Genomic DNA, 24,902 nt, shown 5'->3' with positions numbered 1-24,902 from the left:
ACCTTCTCTTTTAAATAGGTCTGGTTTGCATGAAGTCCAGTAGCTCGGTTGTGGAGCTGGTTATGCTGCTGTGTTCTCAGGTGGGTACAAACAAGAGTAAACATCAGAGTAAAGTCCATCCTCACGCACATTTGTGTGACAGTGAAGTCATTCTTGTGGTATCGGGTTTTTGTGGCAAAGTTTTGTATGCTGTGTGAAAATAAGTTTAATTTCTGTCTTAAAATGATTTCTTATATATGGTATAGATGATTTTGAAGCATGAGCTGAGAGAGAATTTAGATAAATGAGAAAAAGATAGTTTTTAGAATTATACTAAAATGCTTGAATCAGTTGATCTTGACATGACTGTCTTTACTCTGTTCTAGAAATAGCTTTATTTATGTACTTTGTGGAGTGCCATTCTGATTCCCCTGGGATCCATGGGTTTGCCTCCCTTTTGTGCAGGGGTTATAAAATGAGTAATAAATAATTTTGAATCCTTGTCATTGCTAATTATTTTTGACATAAACAGTAGACTTGGGGAAATATCAGCGAAGATGTAGCTACCATCATCGTAAAGATGCACAAAACAAATTCCTCACAGCAACATTGATTCCAGTGTATAGAAACCTTGTGTTTAGCTTTAATAATTTTTAAATTAAAAAATATATATCCTGTGATGTTTTGTTTTCGGTTTTTCAAATAAACAAATGAATGTTTGTTTTTTATTGAGTTCTTTTGTAGTCTTTTTAAAGTGGTATCTTGCTGGTAGTAAATTCCTCTACTTACAACTTTAAAATAGCCTTTTTTAATAGGAAGGGTATTGCTTTAGAGGTCAAGGGTTTTGACCCATTTCAACACCTTTGACCTGCATTTACAACTCTCATGGTTTACTTGCCTGAAGAATAAGGATAATACAAAATTAATGTTTTTTTGCATCGATTTATTCATTTTAGTGCCTGTGTTGCCAAATTTATTTAGACTGTGCTGATGGACATTTCATGAATACAAATTAAAGAGTCATAGAAGGTGTGAAAAATCAATACTCTTTGTTATCAATAAAGTGCAATAAGAATAATTACTGTAGAGATTATACCTAATGGAATTTTATAATGACCTTGTAAAGAGCAGTTACATTTTGTATGAGGCCTATTAGTCTTAGATTTTGTGAGTATTCTGTTTTTGTAGTTTAACCATTTTCTTTAGAATGCTCTTTCTCAAAAGCTTACTTGGTAAAGTGTGTCATTAGGCCATCTGATTTTAATGATTGATTGTTTATTTCTTGGATGGAAGCCACGACGTACAGTTTTATACCTGCTTTGAAGGTACCTCTCCTTTAGTTCTTCCAGTTTCATCCTAAGACTGTGGTTCTGTTGTGTATAGCGATATAGTTGGTTCATATGTAAATTTTGATAACGAAGTTTCACCTTTTAGTTTAGGATTGAATTTGGTTTGGTATATAAAAGCTACTTCAAATGTAGCACATTATGTATTTGGCTGTCAGACGCTGCAAAGATAAAGAATGACACTTGATAACACATTTGTCATGGATGTCACAGTATTGCTTAATGCTTATCTGATCAAATGGCATGTGGAGATCACTTAGAAGAGTAAGTTTTGAAAATCAGAAATTCTCAAGGCTTATGTTTGAATAACACACATTGTTGGGTATTTGAAGTCCTCAGCACTTTTTTTTATGAGTTCTTCAAAAGTCCCATGACATCTCTACAAGATGTAACACAGTGTGAAAAATGATGTGAAAAATGAAGCTAGAATTAGCTCCAGATGTATACAGATTGTTCCAGGGTGATAATTACATTTTTCACTTTGAATTTTCCTAATTCAAAGAGGTCAACTTGGTAATCACAAAAATGATTTATTTTGTTAAGAAGTGAACTGTCTTTTTCTACATGAAAGCTGAGGAGATATGAAATTAAATTTTGAGAGGACATTTTGCAGATACTGGGTGGGGATGTCTTGAGTTTGATTGATATTCTTTTTTAGTGTGAGATAGGGTGGGAAGTAAAATGCTACCATCTTGCTAAATTTTTAATTAATTTTTAAAGAGGAGATGGAGAGCATTGAGTGCCAAAGATCAAAAGATCAGGTCAAAAACTCCTTTTTCATCACATAAATAATGGGTTATGCTTATGAGCTTAACATCTGCAAATTTGATTTAGAACTTTACAAATTAGTTGGTGTTAATTTCATGGCAGTCTGCTATATTCTGATTATTTTTCTTGAGCTCATTCACAACGTACTTTCTTTTTGAAATTTTAAAGACAGGGTACTTAACCATACTTTATTACAAAATATAATTATAGTCTCAGTTTAAGTAGTAAGAGCTGATCATATGTGACTTGCTGTCAGTAGACAAAATGGATCACTATATAGTCTTAAAAGCTCTGACCAACATGAATTTTTACTCTTGTTAATAGTTGATTAAGCATCATTCTATAGTTTATCCTATTTAAAACATTTAGACTATTTTAATAGGGTTAAATAACTCTTAATATCCAATATTTTGCTTTTGAGTAAAGTTAGTTAAATTAATTCAACACTTGAATACCGTATATAATACATTATAGGTAAGCTCTAAACACTGATTTTTTTAATTATTATTATTATTTTTTTTTTTAGTGCTCAGAAATAAATCTTGGTCAGGCCTTACCCATATTAGCATGGGCTCTGCCACTCAGCCACATCCTCAGATCAAGTCACTTTACTGAAAATATAACTGTATTCAGTCTTTAGATAAGTACATATTTCTAGACAGACACAAGAAGTTGAAAAGTTTTAGCTATATTTCAAACTCAGTTTGTCTGAAAAAATGTGATGTACTAATGGCCTCTTGTGTTGTGTTTGTGGATAAACCAGTTAAGAATGAGTTTAAGGAAAATATTAAATAAGTATTTGAAGTAATATTCCTTCAGTGCTGTATAAAGTGCTTGTATCTTGCTCATTTGACATTAATATCATTTTTGAAAGAACTGACATTGCATTCAAGGCCACTTTATAAAAGTGTTGTGTTGCTCATCCTAATTCAGTCTGACATGCATTCCAATAACACTACCTCCCTTCTCGGGCTTAAAGCTGAATTTATGACTGTGCATTGTGAAGTGCATCATTTAAAAATGGTTTCAACCCAAAACATCTAATAAATAAATAATGTGTATGGCTACTCAGTAGTAGACTTTCTAGACTAGAAATCATTCCATCGGATACTCAACAGTCCACTATCGGAGAGGGCTGTCAGATAAATCTTGTGGTAGTGGCATTCATGTCCTGTAAATCACATATTATTGTCTGAGCCTTCTGCCAGGTCATCTATTCTTTTCCCATTGATCAGAAATGCATACAGTGTATAGAAAAACTAGCAGCACCCGTAGTCTGGCTTGGCATCCTGTCTGAGTTCTTAATTAGCAGAAAAAGTTTACTTAAATGTTCAGCCTGATTAAAAAAATATTTAAGTCGACATTATGGATAGTTTGGAGATCTTTTCTTCATATGAAGGTAATGATAATGTCTGGTGTGTTTGGTTTTTTTTTTTTTTGTTTTGTTTTTCACTTGAGGTTTGTGTCTTAGAATTGCCACTTAACAACTCCTATTAGTGACATAGCAATCAGCACCATTAGTTTTTAAAATGTCATTTTATTGTCATTTTTTGGTTTGACTATTAGTAGAATGTTACTTTTCTTTTGTAGTTTTCCTTTTGTCTAGTAAGTTCTGCTTCTCTAGTTTGAATTGATCTCTGTGGAATCTGTGATACTAATGTTCTTGTCCTTGCCCTTGTAGTGCACAAACATTCCCTTTCATTATCATGATGGGTATCTAAGAGTAGGCAAGTCACACAAACTAGTAAATAACAGAAAAGTGTGCCCATAGTTTTGTGATTTAGTTTTTCTAGAGGTGGGGCTTGAATGTCCTTTACTGTCATCTTGAATTTCTTAAAGTTTCTTAAATTTGCCATCATTTTTCTGTCTTGGCACATGACTTTTCCTTCTTTACTAGCTCCTCTTATAAATGATAATTTCTCTTTTTTTTTCCTCATGGTTTATTTTTTTTTTATATTTAAAAATTTCCATCTCCTTCCCTCCTCCTCCCCCCTCCCTCCCCTCCTCCTCCCCCTTCCCTCCCCTCCTTCTCCCCCTTCCCTCCCATCCCCTCCACCCATACCTCCCCTCCCTCCCTCTCAAGGGCCAAGGAGCCATCAGGGTTCTCCACTCTATGCTAAGACCAAGGACCTCCCAACTCCCCCCAGGTCCAGGAAGGTGATCGACCAAGCTGAGAAGGCTCCCACAGAGCCCGTCCATGCAGAAGAATCAGAGCCCAGAGCCATTGTCCTTTGCTTCTCAGTCAGCCCCCGCTGTTGGCCACATTCAGAGAGACGGGTTTGGTCGCATGATCCATCAGTCCCATTCCAACTGGAGTTGGTGATCTCCCATTAGTTCTGTCCCACCGTCTCCATGAGTGAACGCACCCCTCTCGTTCCTGACTTTCTCCCTCATGTTCTCGCTCCTTCTGCTCCTCATCAGGACCTTGGGAGCTCAGTCCAGTGCTCCAATGTGGGGCTCAGTCACCTTCCCCATCTGTCGCCATACAGCTTTAATCCACAGCTTCCTGGAGCACATGTTGGCTGAAAACATTTCATTCCTATGAGTATGTCATTTGCTTTTTGCCACCCATTGTCACTCACACTAGAGTGGCCACTGGAAAACCACTTTTAAAATTAGATTATTAGTTTCCTTTTCCTTGCATTTAGAGAGCTTGCATATTTTGGATAAGAGATTCTTATTAGCTTTGTCTCTGGAAATATTTTCTTCCAATCCTGGCTTGCCCTCATGTGTTTCTTGAGAGTTCTTTCTAGCTCTCACACTATAAAGACACCATTTCCCTGTAATGTAGCATGTATTCTACATTCTGTTCTTCATTTCACATGACGTTCTGCATGTAATGTGTCTCTCACTGCCATGGTTAGTTTAAGATTTTTTCTCATTTCTGATTTTTATTTGATTGAATTCGTGTGTCTAGTTGTAATTTTGTTCACATTTATCTTATTGTGAGATGCCTGAGATTCCTGGAACAAACTTTAATGTGTTTCTAATTATTTCTTTCAATTCTTTTTTCATCGTTTTCCTCATTTCTTCTTCTGTTACTTCAGTTGTTAATGTATTATACTGCTATATACTAGCTCATAGACAAAGGAAGCTCTATTCATTTTATCTGATGATTTTTTTTTCTTAAAATGAATAGTTTCCATTATTTTGTCCTTAAGTGCACTGGCCTCTTCTTAGATTTTCCAATTTGCTGTGCCTCACCTGCAAGTGTTGCATTTCAGTAAAACCCTCCTTTGTTCTAGATTTTATTTAGTTATTTTTGGGAAGTTGTTTTTCTGTTTATAAATTCTATCTGTTCATTTATTAAGATAACTTTTAAATCCCTTAATCTATTTCTCATGACCTTTTGTTTTTTATTCTATCTTGTTGGTTATCTTTAGGTTTTAAGTTTTTAAAAGATTTTTTTAAACTTTCCTACAACATTAAAGTCATTAAAAAATAAAAAAATTCAGTGAACTGGAAAAAAAATAAATGATAATTTTTGTTCTTGTTATTTTGAGACGGTCACTCTAAGTAGCTCAGGCTGTCCTGGTGGTACTTTCTGTCTTAACACAAGTGAACTTCAGATTTGTCAACCTCCTGTCTCAATCTCTTGAGAGCTCGGATTACTAGTATGCACTGTGAAGCCTGGTTTATGCCGTGCTAAGGATTGCTTAGTGTGTGTTTAGGGCTTTCCTGCAAATACTTTACAGATTGAGCTATGTGTCCAGCCTCAAGTCAACTACCTGCCACCCACCCCCAAATGAATTTTTATTGTAATCATAATTCTTTGATTCTGCTCAGGTGTTAGGATGAAGTCTAGAAGATAGGATCAGAACAGCATATATTAATAAGAAATTATATATACATATACATTACATAATTATATAATTATATATTATAAATATTTATATATTATATTTTATATGATAATATGATATACAATATATTACATAATTACATAATAATATGCCTATATTGTTTTATTCAATTATGCATTTAAACCTAGGTGTATATTTATTTATAAAGGCCTTAAAGGCCTAAAGACAATAGTCTGTAATGTTTTGCAGAAAAATTTCATTAAATGTTTGTTAAATAAGTAAGGGATATTACCAAAAACTTTTTTTTTTTTTTTTTGGTTTTTCGAGACAGGGTTTCTTTGTGGCTTTGGAGCCTGTCCTGAATAGATTTTTTTAAAAAAAATTTGGTTTCTTGAAAAATGGGGATGTGGATTAAGGTAGGGTCTTCCTGTATATCTTAGTCCAACCTGAGTCTTGTTGTCCTCCTGCCTCAGCCTCAAATTCTGGAATTGCCAGCATGTTGTGCCAATAGTGTAGTGACAGAACCTATGACTCTTTGACTGTCCAGGAGCCGATTTTCTTCCCAGTCAAAACCTTAGTGTGTGTTCATTATGTTATAATACTCTTTAAATGTGTTTGCCTTTTCTGTAAATTAGGATAAAAATGGCTCCAAATTACATTAGCTTTTACTCATTGTCAATTTTTGGCTTGGCTGCCTCCAATATTTGGTATGCAAATTACGTGCAAAGGTTGAAGTTAAATTGATAAATCTACAAGCTGTTTTTGTCCTTTTATTCCTGCCGTACGTATGACAGGGAATTATGATAACAACCGGATCACCTTTACTAGGTAGTGGCTGAGTAGGTTAGTGTGCACGCCTGTTTAGGTAAGGTGTCCTCACTTACATTAATTCCTGTGTTTTCCAGTCATTGAAAAGTTTTTCTCTAACAAGCAGAGTCCATCTTAGAAATTATCCTATCGAATTCTTCTGTAATCTGAAAGGCTAATTTGAATTCTGAATTCTTGCTCTACTTTGAAGGACGGACATGATACATTTTGAGTACATATTAACTGATGAACTTTAGGTCTTAGTGAGAAGGAGGTGATGACTTTCTTTCTCTTTAATATTGTTTTTTGATCTCTGGCCTCAATGTGTTATCCCAATCTGGTCTAGAGCTAGTAATCTTGCCTTAGTTTCAAAGTGTTGGAATTACAGGCCCCTGACTCTATGCTAGCTCCTAATGACCTCTTTTCAGGAATTTTTTTGCAGACTCCTTCCAGACCCCCTCCCTCCCTCCCTCCCTCCCTCCCTCCCTCCCTCCCTCCCTCCCTCCTTCTTTTCTTCCTTCCTCTCTTATTTTTCTTCTCTCTCTCTCTCTGTCTCTCTCTGAACTACTAATCTCATTTCTAAGCCACTTCATTGGCTTAAGCCTAATATTCATTTCATGCATCACACCTGTAGAGAATGTGAGAAATAGTGAATCTCAGGATCTTGAAAAATGACACACTTATATAAATCAATTACTATATTGGTGTGTGGCTGGATTTTTATATTTAAGTGGAAAGAAATAAGTATTTTTCTTCTCCTTCCTCAAAGCTGTTTGCATAGCAACAGATTTAGAAGATGTACTAAATATTGAAATATTCTTTCACATAGTATAAATATTCAGATTTCTTTGTAACCAACTTTTTTTTTAACAAGGTAAATAGTTAAAACTTTGGGGGGCAATTTATCTCTTTAAGAATGGTTTATATCTACCATAGTTCAAATAGGATTAATATAGTTTTATATTTTTACATTTTTATTATCTTATTCCTTCCCTTTTTGCTGTTTTTCTACATCTTCTGTAGAATATACTTTTAGAAAATTAGTGGATATATAAATGGGCTGTTTCTGAGCTTTTGTTATTATTGTCAGTACCTACGATCTTTTGATGGCTAATGAAATGAGAATCAATAGCATAGTTCATGCCATTAATATGGGGAGGAAAAATTTTCCAGTATCATTACCCAGCTCTCCCATAAAGCAACTGTGGAAACTTGTAAGTGGAACATGCAGTAAGTGAAAGAATAGATACTCTCTTTGAAGCATCCAGAGCTAATTCAAATTTCGTGCAGTGTAAACAGTTGACCTTATAAGATGGCAGAAAAGACCTTTCCAGCATAGATAGGAAGTTGCTAAGAGCTATGGAGGGTAGTTGAGTTGATCATAAAAATCTTAGAATTGCTAACAATTAAAAAAGAGACATAATCTTAGCTATTTCATGCTTAATAACCAGCTAATGTTTTGAATTGTTCCAGAACTTTATAAGAAAAACTTCATTTGAAGGTGGGAACATATATCTTCATATAACAGCTAGCACATACAAAAAACAAAGTAAATCAAGTGTATAGTAACATTTTGCAAGAACAAAATGTGTCTAAAAATGTTTAAATCAAATGATAGGTCAGTGAGCGTACACTGAACAGTGCTCTTTATTAATGTTTTGATGTAGACTCTCCTTTGATATTAATTAAAGTGCTTTTTACAGCCAAAGAAAAACATAATTTCATTTTCCATACTGGGCTTAATTTGAAATACAGGCATCCCGTTGATTCACCAGCACTCTAGGTTTTAGAAAACATAACTTTGAAAGGTACATTTTGTGGAATGGGCAGTACACCCTGTGGCTTGGCCGTCTAGTCAGAAGGATGAGACCATGCTGACTATGTAACGACATCTTTGAACATTATTCTCTAGGGTGGTAAATGCAAAACAAAGTAATATCAACTGGCACTTAATTCTGCAAGTTCCCTGCTGATTGGGGTATTCAGTGAAATGGAACTCTTCCTGACAGGAAGTCAGCTTGTGAGGATGGAGACATTTGAAAATAAAGTGTGTTTTAATTTGACTCCCTGCTGTTTTACAACTCCTCTTTTAAATTTTGGATTAAGAAGAGAGGAAAAGGGAGGAACACAAATGGGAATAGCCAGAGTATGGCATTTCTCTTTGAATTTAATGTGACTGGGAGTGCAGGTCAGTGTCTCTGTTTCTTAGTTGTTACTGGTTGTTGCTCACCTTCCACTTCCAGCTTTAAATGAGTCTGCTTGTGGTGTTAAGGAAAAGTTAGCTTAACACTAGTTTTAAATCTCCTTGGTTTGATGTCAAATCCTTTGATGACTTTTTAAAGGCTCAGCTATATTCAACTATAACATTTTCTTTTAATAAAAGTATACTTACAGTACACTAATGGATTTCAGCCAGAGTAGTTAGTTAAATTTGGCCTTACCAGCTTTTTATGATCTGGGGTCACATTGCTTCTCTTTAAAGCATTTGACTGCTTGACTTGGGTGGCTGTTGAGATAAGGTTGTGTAGTATACTGTATTACCTATTGTATTACCTTCAAGACAAGTGCTGCAGGCACGCGTTCCACCTGTTTGGTGCCTACGTTTTGGTTATACCACTATTTTATGACATGAAAGTTTAGAAGTTGCAAACAATGCTTACTAAATATGAAGTCTGAACATTGACTTAGTCCTAAATGAAGCCATAATCAGAGACCTGAAACTAGTTATTTGCTTTTAGGTAGCAAAAAATTCTCAATTTTATGCAGGGACAGTATTGAGATTATTGTTGTCTCCATTTTGAGTTATGCAAGATAAAAAGGCAAATGACTTTGACCATTTTTTGAAAGAAAAGATTGAGGGTAGAAAATGCCACGGTGACTGATTTTGAATATTTATAAACATTTTTTATCCTGTTGATGACTAGCAAATATTCTAACCTTAAGTGAATCATTTTTTTAGATTCCAAAGGCTTTATTTCTTATTGAGTGTTATGAATGTACTAAGATCTTGTTAGTTAATATTAATAAAAATATACAGAACTGCTCATGGAACAAAGTAGCCACAATTTAAAGTTATTAGTGCTGACTTGTGTTTCCAGCACAGAGAGCCTTCTCCTTTTATTAGTATTTTCAGTGCCTCTCTTTCTCCTTTCAGGAATTTAATTTTTGTCTTATATCTTTACTTCACAAAGTAAAATAACACTATTTCTTCTTCTCTGAGATTATTTTTTTAATTTGTATAATTATATGTCCTGTCTAACCTGTTCCATCTTGAAACATAAAATATTAACTCTCTAAGAATTTCTCATAGCTCAGCAATTTTTGCCTTCCTTTCCATGTAGATAACATTTATGGGTCACATTGGCTTTTTCCATAGACGTCATGGTGATTCCATCACTTCTTCTTCTTATTATTATAATGATATTTCTCCCTAGGAAAGTCTGTATGGCATGCCAAATGTGTAAACATTGATGTGTGTTAAGAATCTGATGTTTGCATCTTTCCTTTGTAAACGTTAGTCTTTCTCATTTATATCACATTTATTTTAACTTAATTCATGCTTCATTTTTTCAAAACTTTAAAAAACTTTCTGAATATATCATTATCTTCACAAATTTGTATAACCCGATGATCTGCAACTTGAATTTGGTTGGAGAAAGTTCTCTTAAGAATCAGATTCTGGCTTCAGAAGTTATGCTAAATACACAAGGTGCTATAGTTGTTCATTACTTGATCTTGCCACTTAAGCTGTACAGACTTATTCAAACAGAACATTGCACATTTATATACATACAGTTTCTTTTATGCATGACTTGAGCATCATGTTGAGACAGAAGAAGCTTCAGATGTAAGAGCATCAGATTTTCAGGTTACTTATATTGCTATTTAAGTATGTTTGTAGGTAAAAGAATGGCTTACATCATAGTGTCTATTCTAAGCATGTATTTGGAATTCCGTGATATACTGGTATCAGCTGGCATATTATTAAGAGTATTGATATTTGAAGATTACTGAATCATTCTGGATTGAAAGTCTTGTTTCTTTTCACAATCAAAGTCATTAAATGTGTACTTGGCCAGTCATTATGACTCAACATCTATGAGAAATTATTACTTGTATGTTTCTTCTACGGTATATGTTTAAGTATCTGAGACCAGAGTTTATGGGTTTATGTAGTATGATGATCAGATAATTTTAGTTCTGAAGCCATATCATTCCACAGCATAAACATAAATCTTATTTGCTTATGACTAATGCCAACCAAATGTATGTATTTTTCCAATTATTCTTTATTTGAAGTTAAACTTGAGCACTGAATTAAAATCTCATTTTATATATTAACCTTGACTTTTTTTTTTCAATGAATTGCATAGTATACATTTATGGTGGATGGTGTGCAGCATAGACAACTCCAAATGGTTAAACAGCAGGAAACTTTTCTGCTTTTAGTTAAAAGCTGCTGTTTTCTGCACAGCCTTATTTACCACATGTTTAATTCTTAATGTTGTGTGCTGTGGGACTGTGCATGCAAAAGGCAGCATAAAGAGCTCTGCTTCTAAGCCTATGGCTGTTACTTGCTACACAATAATAATGGCACTATTTTATTAGGTTACTTGTAATTAACTTCAGCACTAGACATCCATATAAATCATTGGTAATCTGTTTTCTTTAGATTTTTTTATTTTTTTAAAACTGAGTTAATGTACTTGTTTCTGTTGTTTTTTACGTATGGATAGAGGTTGTAATTGCTTTTTGGAATTAGTCTGTCACAAAACAACATACATGTGCTTTGAAGAAATGATTGAGGCTAGCTAATGAATTTTATATAACACTTTATAAAGATTTGTTACTGGAATAAATATTCACAAGTAACATTGTTTTGTTGTGAAACTTAATAAATAGACATTTTATTCTTCCAAGTCAAAAAGCATCTAGACTTTTGAGCAGTTAAAGTGACAACAGTTATTAATTAGAAAATATTTATACTTTTTATATTTAAAAAATCTGGTAAGGTAAAGACATCCAAATATATCAACTCCTGTTTATCAACATATAGAAAGCCTTTTAATTTTAAGCATTCAAACCTTCATATATTTTAGTTTTTGCATATATTTGAGGAAATCTCTTTAGTTATTGACTGAGACTTTATATTTTATACTCATATTTTTTATGATTATTAGTTTGTAATGTAATAAAATTAGAGAAACAGATACCTTTTATAAAAATTAAGTCTAAAGAGGCATTTCTATATGTATATGTCAGGCTGATTTCAAGGTAATAATGCATATTAATCCAAACCAAGTTTGAATTTAGAAAACATAATTGCTTGTAAGTCTGTAGGAGAGATTTACAAGATTCTTTATAAAGGCACGGTCTAATTCAATTCACTCCTATGATATTAAAGTCTTTCTTTGACCATTGTGAAATGAGTGTTAAGTGTACCGAGGGTGGAGATGGGAGCCATGAAACTAATGTTTTAAAAATAACTTGATTGGTAAATACTTTGTATTACATTGAGTACATTAGATGGCTTAAAAATGTTCAAAAAAATAATTAGCCCTTTTATATAGTTGTAATGGATGCCTTTCGTGCTCTCCCTCTAGCAGTCTTTAATGAACCCGCCTTGTAATTCCAGTGCAGGCTTTGAGATTCCCTGAAGACTTGACTTCAGACCTCAAAGGGCAGGAGTTGCCATATGTCTGGAGAAGCAGAGTTGCCAAGCGGACTGACCATGTACTAATAGAACACATTTTTATAGCTCCTGCGTGTGCATCCCTGATAGTCTTAATTATGATCATCATTGGGAGCTTGTAGCTAGAAAAGGTTAGAACAACTTCTGCTATCTGTGGAAACCATGCTTTCTGTATTGAACACTATCTTTCACAATATTAACAAAATTGAATTGAATTAGGAAATTATTAGAAAACATTATTGATTGCAGAATATTTTTCGACATTTGAAAATAAATCTTTTATGTGCTTGAGTACAACTAAGTTTTCTAATTGAGTATTTTACATAGTTAAGATATATTTATAATGATTAGGTCTTTGATTATGTCTTATCCTGATCTTTTGCAATTTAAAAATCTTTATAGTTTACATATTCCATGAATAGTTCCTTTTAAATATCCAGTTCTTTGTATTTATGACTCCATTTGATGTGCTTTTTTGTAACAATATAAAATTGAGCTGTTTGCTCAAATTTTAATAGAATCCATTTTTTTCTTATTTCTAACTTTACTCACAGAGCCATACTATGCTTTTATACATCAATGTGTTCACAAAAATGAGAGTAGCTCTTTTCAAAGGGCAGTTACCCGTTTTGTTGTCACCGAAGGACGTCCCATCTGACAAGAGGATGCAGTAAGACTTTTCCTCAGTGTGTCAGATGCACTGCTGAGGAAGCCCCTACATGCAGGCATACGCTGTTGAGGAGCGGCCAGAAGCTTACTGTGTGCACTGAAGGCTCCTATATCCATACCAATAACAAATTTTGCCTCAGCTTGACCTTTAGTCTTGGGTAGAATGTTATTCGGGTTTATGTTCATACATTTCCTTCTTAATTCAGTATATCTTCTCTGACTGATGTCCACTTGTGATAGCGTTTCTCTTTCATGATAGTCTGGTCTAGGTCATTCAAACTATAGCAAATCCAGTTTGATTTTTTTTTTAAACAAAGGCAGATAACAATAACATTTTAAAAATTATTGTGGGCATTTAATTAAAAATGCAAGTCCTAGATGAGCACAGTGTCACTGCAGTTTAGCTCCTCCAGAGTCTGAGGCAGGAGGATTGCTTGTGTCAGCCTAGACAACATAGCAACATGTCTTTAAGAAAGCAAACACTGGGCCCTGTGATGTAGCATGTAATTCCAGCACATGAGAGCCTGCTAAGAAAGGAGGATTAGGAGCTAAGTTCAGCCTGAGCTATATAGAGAGTGTTAGGCCAGCCTGGGCTACCTGAGACTTTGCTAAAGAAAAAGAAATAAAGACAATACATATACATAGAGGTCTATGCTCTGAAATAAACAAATGAATGTATACATAGACACATATCACAATAAATAAAACCCAAACCAAGAAAACAAAAACTAATCAACAAAGCCTAAATAAGTTAAAACCCCTAATACTTCAACTTTTTTTTTATAAGAAAATTAAATAGTTAATTAGGAGTTTGGGTGTTTGTTAATTTAGTCTTTGTTCCTGTGTGTGTGTGTTTGTATAGTGTTTAATTCCAAACTTCACAGCTTATTTTAATGGATAATATGTTAGTATTCATAGAAATTAAGGGTATTTTTATTTGATAGATTACAATATTGTCCATTCAAAACCAATAAATACTTAATAATAAATTTATAATACATTTATTTGTATTTTCGTAATTTTGACATGAGTATTCATGAAACTTGAATGTTTCCTCTATTATTTGGAGGTCTTCAGAAAAATATGAGCTAAATATCTATTGTCTACATAGGAAAATATGCATGTGTCAGAGAGGTCCATCTACCCACATGCAGGCATAAGAAGCAGTCAGGAATTCTAATCCACTCACCTGCGACCAGGGATGTTTTATTTTGTTGTATGTCTCCACCAATCAAGGCTGAGGAGGACATCTGTATGGGTCTCAGACACTAACAGAAGCCTGCTCTTAATTACTGGACAAGCTGGGGAAACATTCCTGGCCCACTAGAACATTTCTTTCTCTGCAGGCTGATGGAGTCTTTTGGTCACTCTCTGTGCTTTTGCACTGTTCTCTTAGCCTGCCTGGGCTTATTCTAATGTCCCCAACTCTACATAAGTTGTTAAAACTCTGTGTGCTCAGCACCTATGGTCCTGAGTGTCACATCCTGAACTGCTGTTGAACCTGTCCCACCTAAGATGATGGCATCCTACCTACGGTCGCATTTCCGTAGGCATCCCTGTCATTAGTACACACAGAGAAGCTGTCTGTTCATCTGGATAATGTAGTATGCTCAGCTGATGCATGCCATGTATGCCGTGATGCCATTGGACTGTTGTTTACTCAAAAGACAGCCTATAAGTTGGTAAATTTAACTGAATTGCCTTTTGTATGAATAGCAATTTAAGAACCAAAAAAAATACCATTTGTTAACACGGCAACCTAATTGGAGGAGGAGGAGGAGGACGCTTGTTTCGGTACCAGCCGCTTAAAACCAAAATAACCACACAAGAAGCTATATTAATTAAAACACTGCTTTGCCCATTAGCTCTAGCTTCTTATTGGCTAATTATTACATCTTAATTTAACCCATTTCTATTAATCTGTATATCGCCACTTAGTGGCTTTCCGGCAAAGATTCGACTTGTCTGACTCTGGCGGCTCTCAACTCCACCTTCTTTCTCCCAGCATTCAGTCCAGTTTTCTCCACCTACCTACGTTTTGCCCTATCAACAGGCCAAGGCAGTTTTTTTATTCATTAACCAATAAAAGCAACACATAGAAAGAAGGACCTCCTACACCTACCCACAGAGTTAACAGTAACCCTCAACCAATGGAACTCAAGGAAAAGGGAAAACGTTAACTTTCTTAAAGAAAAGACTTCTTTTTTAAAAAATCAAGGAAACAAAAATACAAAGAAATACAAATAATTTAATTCAGTGAAATAGGAAAATATTTCATGATATGAATGAGAAGTTTAGCAGTGAGACAGAGACCATAATATAATCAAGCATCTTGGAACTGAAGAACTCACTCAGTAACCGAAACACAGTTGGGATGGTTGACAACAGACTGTTGTAAGCAGAACAGCTTCAGAGTTCAGGGGTTTTCTTTTGAAATAGTAGTTACATTAATCATTTAAGAATGAAGAGTGACTGTGGAACTTTGGAAAGTGAAATTTACCTCAGTGTGGCATGAGATTAAATAAGCCAATTCAGTCTTGAGTAAAAAGAACATAGCTGAAGACCTAAGTAACTGACCTGAAATTCACTAAGAGTTTATTGTGGCCAGAATAACACAATCTGACTTAAAATTGGGCTCAAACATCAGTGAAACTCAATAGAGAGCCTCCACAGCTACAGTGCACTGAATTTTATCAACAATACAAACATACTGGAGAAGATTGTTTTGGTTAGTGATTAATACCTAACTAAACCATATATTATTTTTCAGACAGTCAGATTCAACTAGACATCTGTTTTTCAAGATGTACAAAAACCTACTCAAACTGAACCCAGGATCCAAATATAATACTTAAGCCTGCAAACTGCCATCAGAGACTATAGCAGAGACAGTTGAATGTTTGTGTGCAGTGCTCTTTTAGGGACAATAATAGGCCAGCTAAGCAACAAAAAGAAAAGAGTGATAGATATAATCATCTCAAATCACAAAGCCTGCAGTTGCCCAGAGAAACAGTGATGCTTGAAATGAAAGTGTTTGCGAGCTGTTATCTGACGTAGATTAGTATCTCGAATACATAATGAGCTGCAGGTGATTGAGGAACACTAGAATTGTTAAAAACTAATATCTGAGTTTACTCATAATTCCGGCACCTGGGAGGTGGAGGCAGGAGGATGAGGAGTTCAAAGCCAGCTTTGATTAAATAGGGGTGTTTAAGGCCACTCAGCTACATGAAACCCTGTTTTGACAAAATAGAAGCTCTAAAACCAAATTTAGGTCATTAAAGAAATTCACAAATTATTTGAATAGACATTTTAAAGAGCATATAGACAAATTTCTAAAAAGTATATAAAAATGCTTAGCTTATTAATCAGCATGGAAATTACTCAAAAATTTAAAAGTTAATCTTAGAAATAATATAGGTCACAAAATAATATATTATTGCTATGATTACCCAAACTGATAATTTCTCAAAATAAGTTAATAGGAAAAATTACACGTGATGATTCTTGTCAATTTGGCCTGTGCTTTTGAATGAGTAAATTTTTAGGAATTACTTTCTTATTTTAAAACTTTTCAATTGCAAAATCTAAGCAAAGTTGTGTTGTACCTTCAAGAAATATGTTTTCTGATACTTAAGTTTTAGAAAACTCAAGTTAATCTCAGGATATTAGAATTCTAAATTAATTTAAATAATTAGTACATCAGTTTATTTTTCTCCATATTTGAGGGAACATAGAGAGGAGTCAATATATTATCAGTAATAAAGGTTTTATTTTCTCTTAGAAAAATCTGCTTTTCTACCAAAACACATGCTTGACAATCAATGCTTGACATTCTGTGGAGCTCTGGTGGTCTTCATCAGTCTCATATCTGTTGATACTGCATGACTTCAGAGCATTAGTAAGCCAAGATCGTGTCTTAGTAAAAATTGATTTGGCAGCAGTTATGGTTCTAGGATGTGATAATCAATTAAATATAGCTTAGGCACAGGTATGAAATTATTGACTCTGCTGCTTTTTGAGTCCTTCCTCTTGAAAGTGCTCGAGTGTGTCTTGAAATTACTCACTTGCATTAGTGGTTGGATTTGAGGCTTTTAACGTGTTTTCATCAGGACCTCTGGGGAAAGGATAACCAAGACTTTAAATGTGCTGTGCATTTTGTATCACTGTATTGTTGTAAATACTTTGATGAAATATTGAAATGATCATGAAAGACGATGACCATTAAGCTTTTCTTTCAACTATTAAAACTCACTAAAGGTTATATTGAGCTGTGGTTTATAAAATTGTTTAGACTAACGCCTTGTTGATAATTGTTTCTGAGTGGAGAAATATGCCTTCAAACACCATGATTAATGAATATTCTTTTTGGTTTTGGCAACTTCTACAAATTACTGTGGAGAGTGTTTTATTACACAGAAAATGTATCGGGTTTGAACATTGGGAGTATTAAAAAAATGAAGAAGAAAGGATTTTTTCTCTTATGCTTCAACTTCCTTTCATAAGCATTGTTAATTCTGAATAGATTTCTTTGTCACTTACTGTATTGTTCCGTTTTCCTTAATCAAAACAACAAACAAAAGATTTATAGATGCTCTCTGTGTGAACAAGAAATTAAGTGATAAATTTGATTTTCTGAGCATCAGTCAAAATTGTAATTTTCCAATTGTTTATGTACCTTCTTGTCTTATTAGTTTTATTCTGTTCTTGACTTTTAAATAGTTACTTTTATGATAACACTTAAAGTGGTTTGTTCCATTGTAGAAGTTTTATAAATAGCATTAAAATTGTCTTGTACGTGGTTTTTTATTTATTCAGAAACCTAAATATTCACTTTATTTTCAAAGGGCTTTAAAACTAAGTTATATCTCTGTAGTCAATTCTTGTTCTGATTTCTTTTCAATGGCATTTTATTTGACATGCCAATATAAATTTAGGTCATTGATATTTCAGTTGGTGATTTTTATAGTATAAATACTGATTTTTAACATATTTTCAACCTAACTTCAGTAATGCAATTTAAAATTTTTTGAAATTTAAATAGCATATTTTATGACTTTTATTTTTAGGTAAGAATTCATGTGGGCAAAAGTAAAATTGAAATACAAAACTATGTTTATGTTTTATTTTTATGAAATTCAAATTATGTGGTAAAATGATGTATGATTAATAAAACTCAGAAAAAGATAATGGGGTTCAACCAGAAGACCAGAAAAGCAAAGCAGCCAGCCACTGGCTCTTCCTTCTATTTCAGTCCAAAAATGGCAATCCTGCCTCCGGAATCTTGGAATGAGACTGAGACTGTAAACTGTCTCCTCTCATTTTATATTCCTTGCTAGGGTTGGGATTAAAGGTGACACCGCTGGGATTGAAGGCATGCACCACCCAGTTTCCGTGACAAACTAGTGTGGCTACTGGGATTAAAGGTGTTACCAGTTCCTGGTCTGTAAGGCTGACCAGAGGGGCTGTTTTACTCTTGGATCTTTAGGCAAACTTTATTCATTAAAATACAAGTGAAATACCACTAAAATAAAGCCCTATTTGATTAGTTTTGAATAGTATAGCATAAATTTGAGTACTAGATGATATTCTCAAAGATAAAATGACTTTGAGAGTAGCTTTAGATTCAGCTTGAATTTCATTGTTCTGTGTTGAGTGACCAAGAAGTGGACCCTCTACCCTGGATATAAGGACCAACCTAAAATTTCTGCTTTCTCTTATCTTATTGAAAATGTAGGTATGTTTCTTCCTCTTCTTTCTAAGATAAATTCTTTTGTGGAATTTGATCATTTTTAGTTGGACTACATGTTTGTCAATTTAATTTTGACCTAAAGAAAATGACTTTGTCAGATTGAAATATTTGTTTTTCACTTGATTTGCTTTATATTAGTTACTGAAAGAAATTTAGCCTGTCTATTGTCCGTGAGGTGGCAACTGTGAATTGTGAGAGAGAATACTATAGACTTCTTTTTTACTTATTCCTAAATACTAATAAGTTATAAAATATACCTCGAATGGAAATATTTTAAAATTGTGTTTATAATTACAAAATAGAGTGTAAAATTTCCAAGAACATATCCTCTTTGTGTCAGGATGAAAAGAAGTATTTATGAGTTCATGTTTTCTTGTTTTTGTTTTTTAAAACACCACATTGCCATCTCCTCCTCGTGGCAGATCCATTCGTTGGATGCTAATGATGTCTGCTCCTTTTAGTTTTATTTTCATTTTCCTTTGGCTGTTCTATTAGTGTAGTCATACAAACACTTTTGGGAAAGATGGAATCATTCAGCACAATCCTGTCATGTTGTTTTAGTCCTGATACCTTGGACTTTTCAAAACATGATGAATGCAGAACAAAAGTGTTTACAAAATAAAATAAAATAAAAAACAAAAGATAAATGTACACACATCCATATGCAGTTAGCCTGAAATTACGTAGAATTTAAAACTCCACTAGTCATTACATTCAGAAAATGTTATTTGCTTAATGATGAGCAATGGTAAGTAGCTGAGCCTAGCCTTTCATTTTAGAAAGAATAAAAAGAATAGTTGAACGATATTATATAACTCATAATACAAGGATCTCTGAGAGTGATAAGGATAAGGATATTTTTAAAGATATGCGTGCATATGTGCATTTATGTAGATGTACACAGATGCATAGAGCATGATCAGATATGGACACATGATTGCATAAACATGGATACTTTCACTGGCATTTCTCAAAATATTTCAGTTCATAATGTCACTTCTTACTGTATTAATGCTTATTTTACAGAAGTTTTGAGTGTAAGGATTAAACTATTCATTTAAACATGTGTTACTGATTGATTTTCATGGTTGGCTTTTAAATGGATTATTGTTTTAGTGGATAAATTTAATATATAAATTTTTAATGGTTAGTGAATATAGTTGGAAATTTATATCACTTATTGCTAAGCGATATTCCAATAAATTATAGTTTTCCAGTTCATAACTGGTCTATTCTAGTTTATGTTCTCTATGTTATTAGTAGTCATTGGGATGATTATATTCTAGTGGTACTCACTCCTTTCTTCATTATAGATTTTTGTTATAATTATTATACTTTCTGTCCCTGGTATTTTTTGCTACTTGAATCTAACTCCTGGCTATATCAGTTCAGCTAGTATACGCTTGTGTGACACCACAAGGGCCAGAAAGAATGAACCTCTTCATTTTGTTTATTCTGAAGCACAAGTTCACTTAATTAAACGTATATTTCCTTTTCAGTCTGTGCTTACAGGCCTGTGAGTCAGCAGCAGGCTTCATATAAGTAAAGGAAATTGAAATTGATATGGAAGATGATTTTTGTTGTGGCATGAAAAGAACTAAGTATAATTTCCTCAGCTTCTTTTCTCTGTTTTCTAGGAGTGGCAGAATTCTATTCAGAAGAATGCAGGCCTTGCTTTTATTGAACTTGTCAATGAAGGAAGGTAATTTATATATATTCATATTTCACTTTAAAATATTCTTTTATTTTTTCCATATGAACTGATACTTTTGGGTTTGTATATATTGTTTTTAGTCAGTAATATTTTAGTGCTTTTGTTTATTGATTACTAAATTATGGCAATGTATAGTAATTTTATAATTTTCATGATTACACTGATGAGGTTCTGGTTTTTATTCTATAATTTTGTCTGAATGTAACAAAAATAAATTGATGTTTCTTTGTATTTGTATAAGGAAGCCATATTTATTTGCAACTTTCTATAAAGTTTTGTTTGCAGAACCATTTAGACTTTGATGTCTGTGTTTTCTCTCCCACGTCGTAGTTTGGCTATGAGGAAGAATAGCACGAGTTCAGCTTATTATGGTCCTGTGAAAGTGTGGCAGGTATGATTTCCACGTGAACAGAAATAAAAGATTTTAAGAAAAAAACCATTAGTGGCAGGAAATAGAAGCAATGGCAGTATAGAACTGAAAAGAGAAACAGTTTTTAAGAAAACGAAAGAAAGGCTGGAGGTGTCACCATCCCTTGTCTCAAACTGTGTCGGCAATAATAGTAAAAACAGCATGATACCGGCATAAAACAGACAGTGATCAAACAAATGCAGGTGTCCACAGCTGGGCAAGCACAGAGAGAGAGGTCTTGGAACATTTAGGGCTAGAGGGGACGTCACTATAAATCCCTTCCTCAGGGTTCAGGAATCCCCTGGAAGAGAAGGCAGGAAGACTGGAAGAGCCAGATGGGACGGAGGGCAGTAAGGCCACAAGGCCTTCTAGACAAGAAGGACTGATATACATATGAGCTCACAGAGGCTGTGGCATCACCTTGCGTAAGATGTGCTTGGTGCTGAACCAGAGGGGTTCCAGCTCTGAGAGAAGAAGTAGACACAGGCCTGAGCCAGAGAGCTGTGTGCAGTGACAGCTGCTCACAAAGGAAACCATTAGTTCTCCAGCAGAGTCTCACGGAGGGTATGACTGGCTCTTAGGGCCAGGCCTCATGTCCACAGTAGATGGTCAACACGAAGCAAACTCAGTGCATACTTGTGTTCCTCTCTGGTAAGGTTTTCACAGGGCTGTTAACCTCACAGGTCCCTAGTGTATACTGTGGCTTCTGGTTTTGTGTTTTTAGGCGATTTCTCTGCATAAGATCGCATGTGTCTGTGCATCTATGTGTATCTCATACTTTTTCTTTGACTTGTTTTTTCCTATTTGTTTTGTTGTATTTTTGTTTGTTTGTCTTTGTCTTATATATTTTATTGTTATTCTTTAGATGCCTGTTTTCTGAGAAGAGGGAGAAAGGGTGTAGATTCCTATGGGAGACAAGGTGGGGGGATTCTGAAAGGAGTTGGGGAAGGAAACTGATCAGAATATATTGTATGAAAAACATATTTTCAATGAAAGAAAAAAAAGAGAGTGAATGATTAATAATGTAGAACAAATGGGGAAACCAGAATGATGAGCTGGTTCCTTTGTGTCTGCTCATGATAGCTGAGTTTGCATTAATGGACCAGAAGACTTAAAGTATAGATTAAAAGTTGATGGTTCTCCAAAATGGCATCTGAGTCAAAAGTAATGTTTCAGGGAGGCTTATTTATTTTTATTTGGCTAAGCCCATCAGTATACTAATTTAGTATTGAAAAATCAGGTTAAACTTAACCAGAGAGCACAAGTATTGAGATATATTTTAATGGATGGTATTGTTAGTCATAAAGACATTAGAAATAGTAAACATGAATATTTTGGTGAAAAACATCAAAGTAGTAGAAACAATATCTGAATCATTGTGATATGTGAATATGTATAATCTTTTACGTCTTTCAGCCTCTGTTTCCTCATTTATCTAGTATTTATTATGTTCTATATCAAGGTGTTCTTAACTTTGATGATATGGCAGTAAACAGGCAATTTTTTTGGAACTTATGTTCTAAAGGGCAGTCATAGATTATGAACTATAAACAAAATAAGTTGTGTGATATGTGAATAGTGACAAATGGTATGGGAAAGAAAATACTGAATGGAACGGATGAAATGCTGTTTTAGTGATAGTTTTAAAGAAAGGGTAAGTGATTGCAGTTTAAAATACTGTGGTCTTACTAGGACTCCTTGAGGAGGTGCTATTTGGGCATGTACTTGAAGCATGTACCATAGGAATACACACCCTCAAGTTATTCCAAACCATCCCTGCATCTGAGATGAAGTCTGCTTGATCATAATGATGTTCTTCTTTTAGATGTGTTCTTAAATTCTGTTTGCAAGTATTTTGTTAAGAAAATTTGCATTTGTATTCATAAGGGAAATTGGTCTGTAATTCTTTGCTTGTTGGGTCTTTATGTCGTTTGGGTATCAGGGTAACTTTGGCCTCAAAATGAGTTGGGCAATATTCCTTCTGTTTCTCTTTTGTGGAATAATTTGAGGAAAAATGAAAATATAGCATTTTCAGGAATGGATAGAATGGGAAACTATTAAGTGAAGGAGGGAGTAAGCTGCTTGTTTGTCCCGGCCGCCTGGCTACCTTAGACTCGAAATAATCACACAGAAACTAATTAAATCATTGCTCAGCCCATTAGCTCTAGCTTCTTATTGGCTAACTCATATTAATTTAACCCGTTTCTATTAATCTGTATATCACCACGAGGTTGTGGCCTGCCAGCAAAGTTTCAGCTCTTCTATCTCCAGCCACGGCTCCATGGCATCTTCTCACTCCGCCTTCCTCCTCCCATGCTATAGGTCAAGCCAGTTATCTTTATTCATTAACCAATAAAATCAACACATAGACAGAAGGACATCCCATACCAATTAAGTTTATTTATAATTATGTTAAGGTAAGCCAACACAGAAAGACAAACACTGCACGATTGGTCCCATATACAGATTCTGGCTTCTAATTTTTATAGTTACGTAGTAATGTAAAAGAGAGAGGGGGGAGGTGGAGGAGGAGGGGGAGAAGGAGGGAGAGGGAGAGGGAGAGAATACAGTAAACTAGAAGAAATCCCATGATGTGAGAAAAGCACCTTTGAGGAAAAAGAGAGGCTAAGGTAATGACGCTGATAAGAACTGACAAGAAGTGGAGGAGAAAATAATGGGATTAGGATGTTTAAGATGGAGGCAGGAAGAAGGAGGAGGGAAAGGACCTGGTGGGGGAAAGAGTCATCCAAACTAAATATGTGTTAGAATGGCAGTAGTATACCTGCTGCTTCGTATTGAAACATGTTTATATATTACAAGACATAACATTGAAAACTTAAGTGGGCCATTGTCTTTTTCTACACTGGTGTTTTTGGAGAGGATCTCCTGACCTAATGATTCCTCTGAGGTTGGGAGACCCATCCTCAGGGTTCTTCATAGTTAAGTCACAGTTTAGATGTCACCTCAGAGTTCTTGCAATCTGTTATCAAGGTCATTTTTACCTAATTTATAAATTTTCTTATAGTCCTTAATTTTCATCAGTGTTTATCATAATTAACCCTTGGATTTATCTTTGAATATGTTTAAAATTAATATTTTATTTTGTAAAGCGATGAATTTCATTATGGCACGTCTCTATGAGTTTCATCACGGCACTGTCCTGTGGCATTTCCTCTGTTCTTGTTCCCTGAAGATGTTTATTACATCCTTGTTGCCTATTTCTGCCAATAAAATTAGTTCTTCAAAAGATAGTGATTGTTTCTTGTTTATGGTTATATCTGCCTCCTAGAGATGTGTCTGGCTAACCGAGTAAATATTGTTTAATTAATAAGGTATTTTTTTCACTATATATTAAAGATGTTGCTTAAGTTTTATCTGTTGTGTAAAGAATTAATGTATTATAAACAATGCTGGAAAGAGAATAAACTTCTCAGGGAAATAATGGACCTAGTAGTGAAGCTATTATCTCTACAGTGCAGAGTAGGGGCTGGAGCAATGACTCAGTTGTTCAGAGTACTAACTGCTTCTGCGAACACTGGAGTTGTGTTCTCAGTATCCATACTGATCTCCTCTTTTGTCTTCCGTGGCCATCTCCACACACGTAGGTGTGAGTGTGCATCCTTCTCCTCCTGCCCGTACATAAATTAAGTTTAGTGCATAGAGTATATGTAAAAGAACAATTTGGAGATGTATGTTTATAAAGAAATTGATTTTATTTTTTTCTTTTATACATATTTGATATTTGAAGTTAGGTGAGTATATGTAGATTGTAAATTGTGAAGTAATTTGGAATGTTCCATAGTAGGCTGAGTCCCAGGGGCAACAAGAATACTAATAAAGATTTTTCTTTAACTGCCAGGACCAAATATTTTTCCTCTTTTTCTGTAGATCTGACCTTTGTCCTCATCAATAGAGGAGGTGCTGTAAATTTGGCCCATGATTAATATTTTAGTAGTGTAAATA

At 34.3% G+C, this 24,902-nt stretch overlaps 1 protein-coding gene across 3 annotated transcripts in view; it reads left to right on the top strand.

Annotated features, from left to right (window-relative positions):
- The window catches only part of Lrba (LPS responsive beige-like anchor protein), a 481,883-nt gene that overhangs the window by 126,842 nt on the left and 330,139 nt on the right, over positions 1-24,902 (top strand). For all 3 annotated transcript variants that reach the window (XM_038347328.2, XM_038347329.2, XM_038347327.2), the window contains exons 34-35: positions 19-80; positions 20,454-20,518. In XM_038347328.2, coding sequence (XP_038203256.1) covers positions 19-80; positions 20,454-20,518 — 127 coding nt within the window. The remainder of the gene's footprint in view (positions 1-18; positions 81-20,453; positions 20,519-24,902) is intronic.

The sequence above is a fragment of the Arvicola amphibius genome, chromosome 11 (assembly GCF_903992535.2).
Source record: "Arvicola amphibius chromosome 11, mArvAmp1.2, whole genome shotgun sequence".
NCBI classification, from domain to species: domain Eukaryota; kingdom Metazoa; phylum Chordata; class Mammalia; order Rodentia; family Cricetidae; genus Arvicola; species Arvicola amphibius.
Note: the sequence above shows the minus strand (reverse complement) of the source record. Positions and strands in the feature narration are given on the sequence as shown.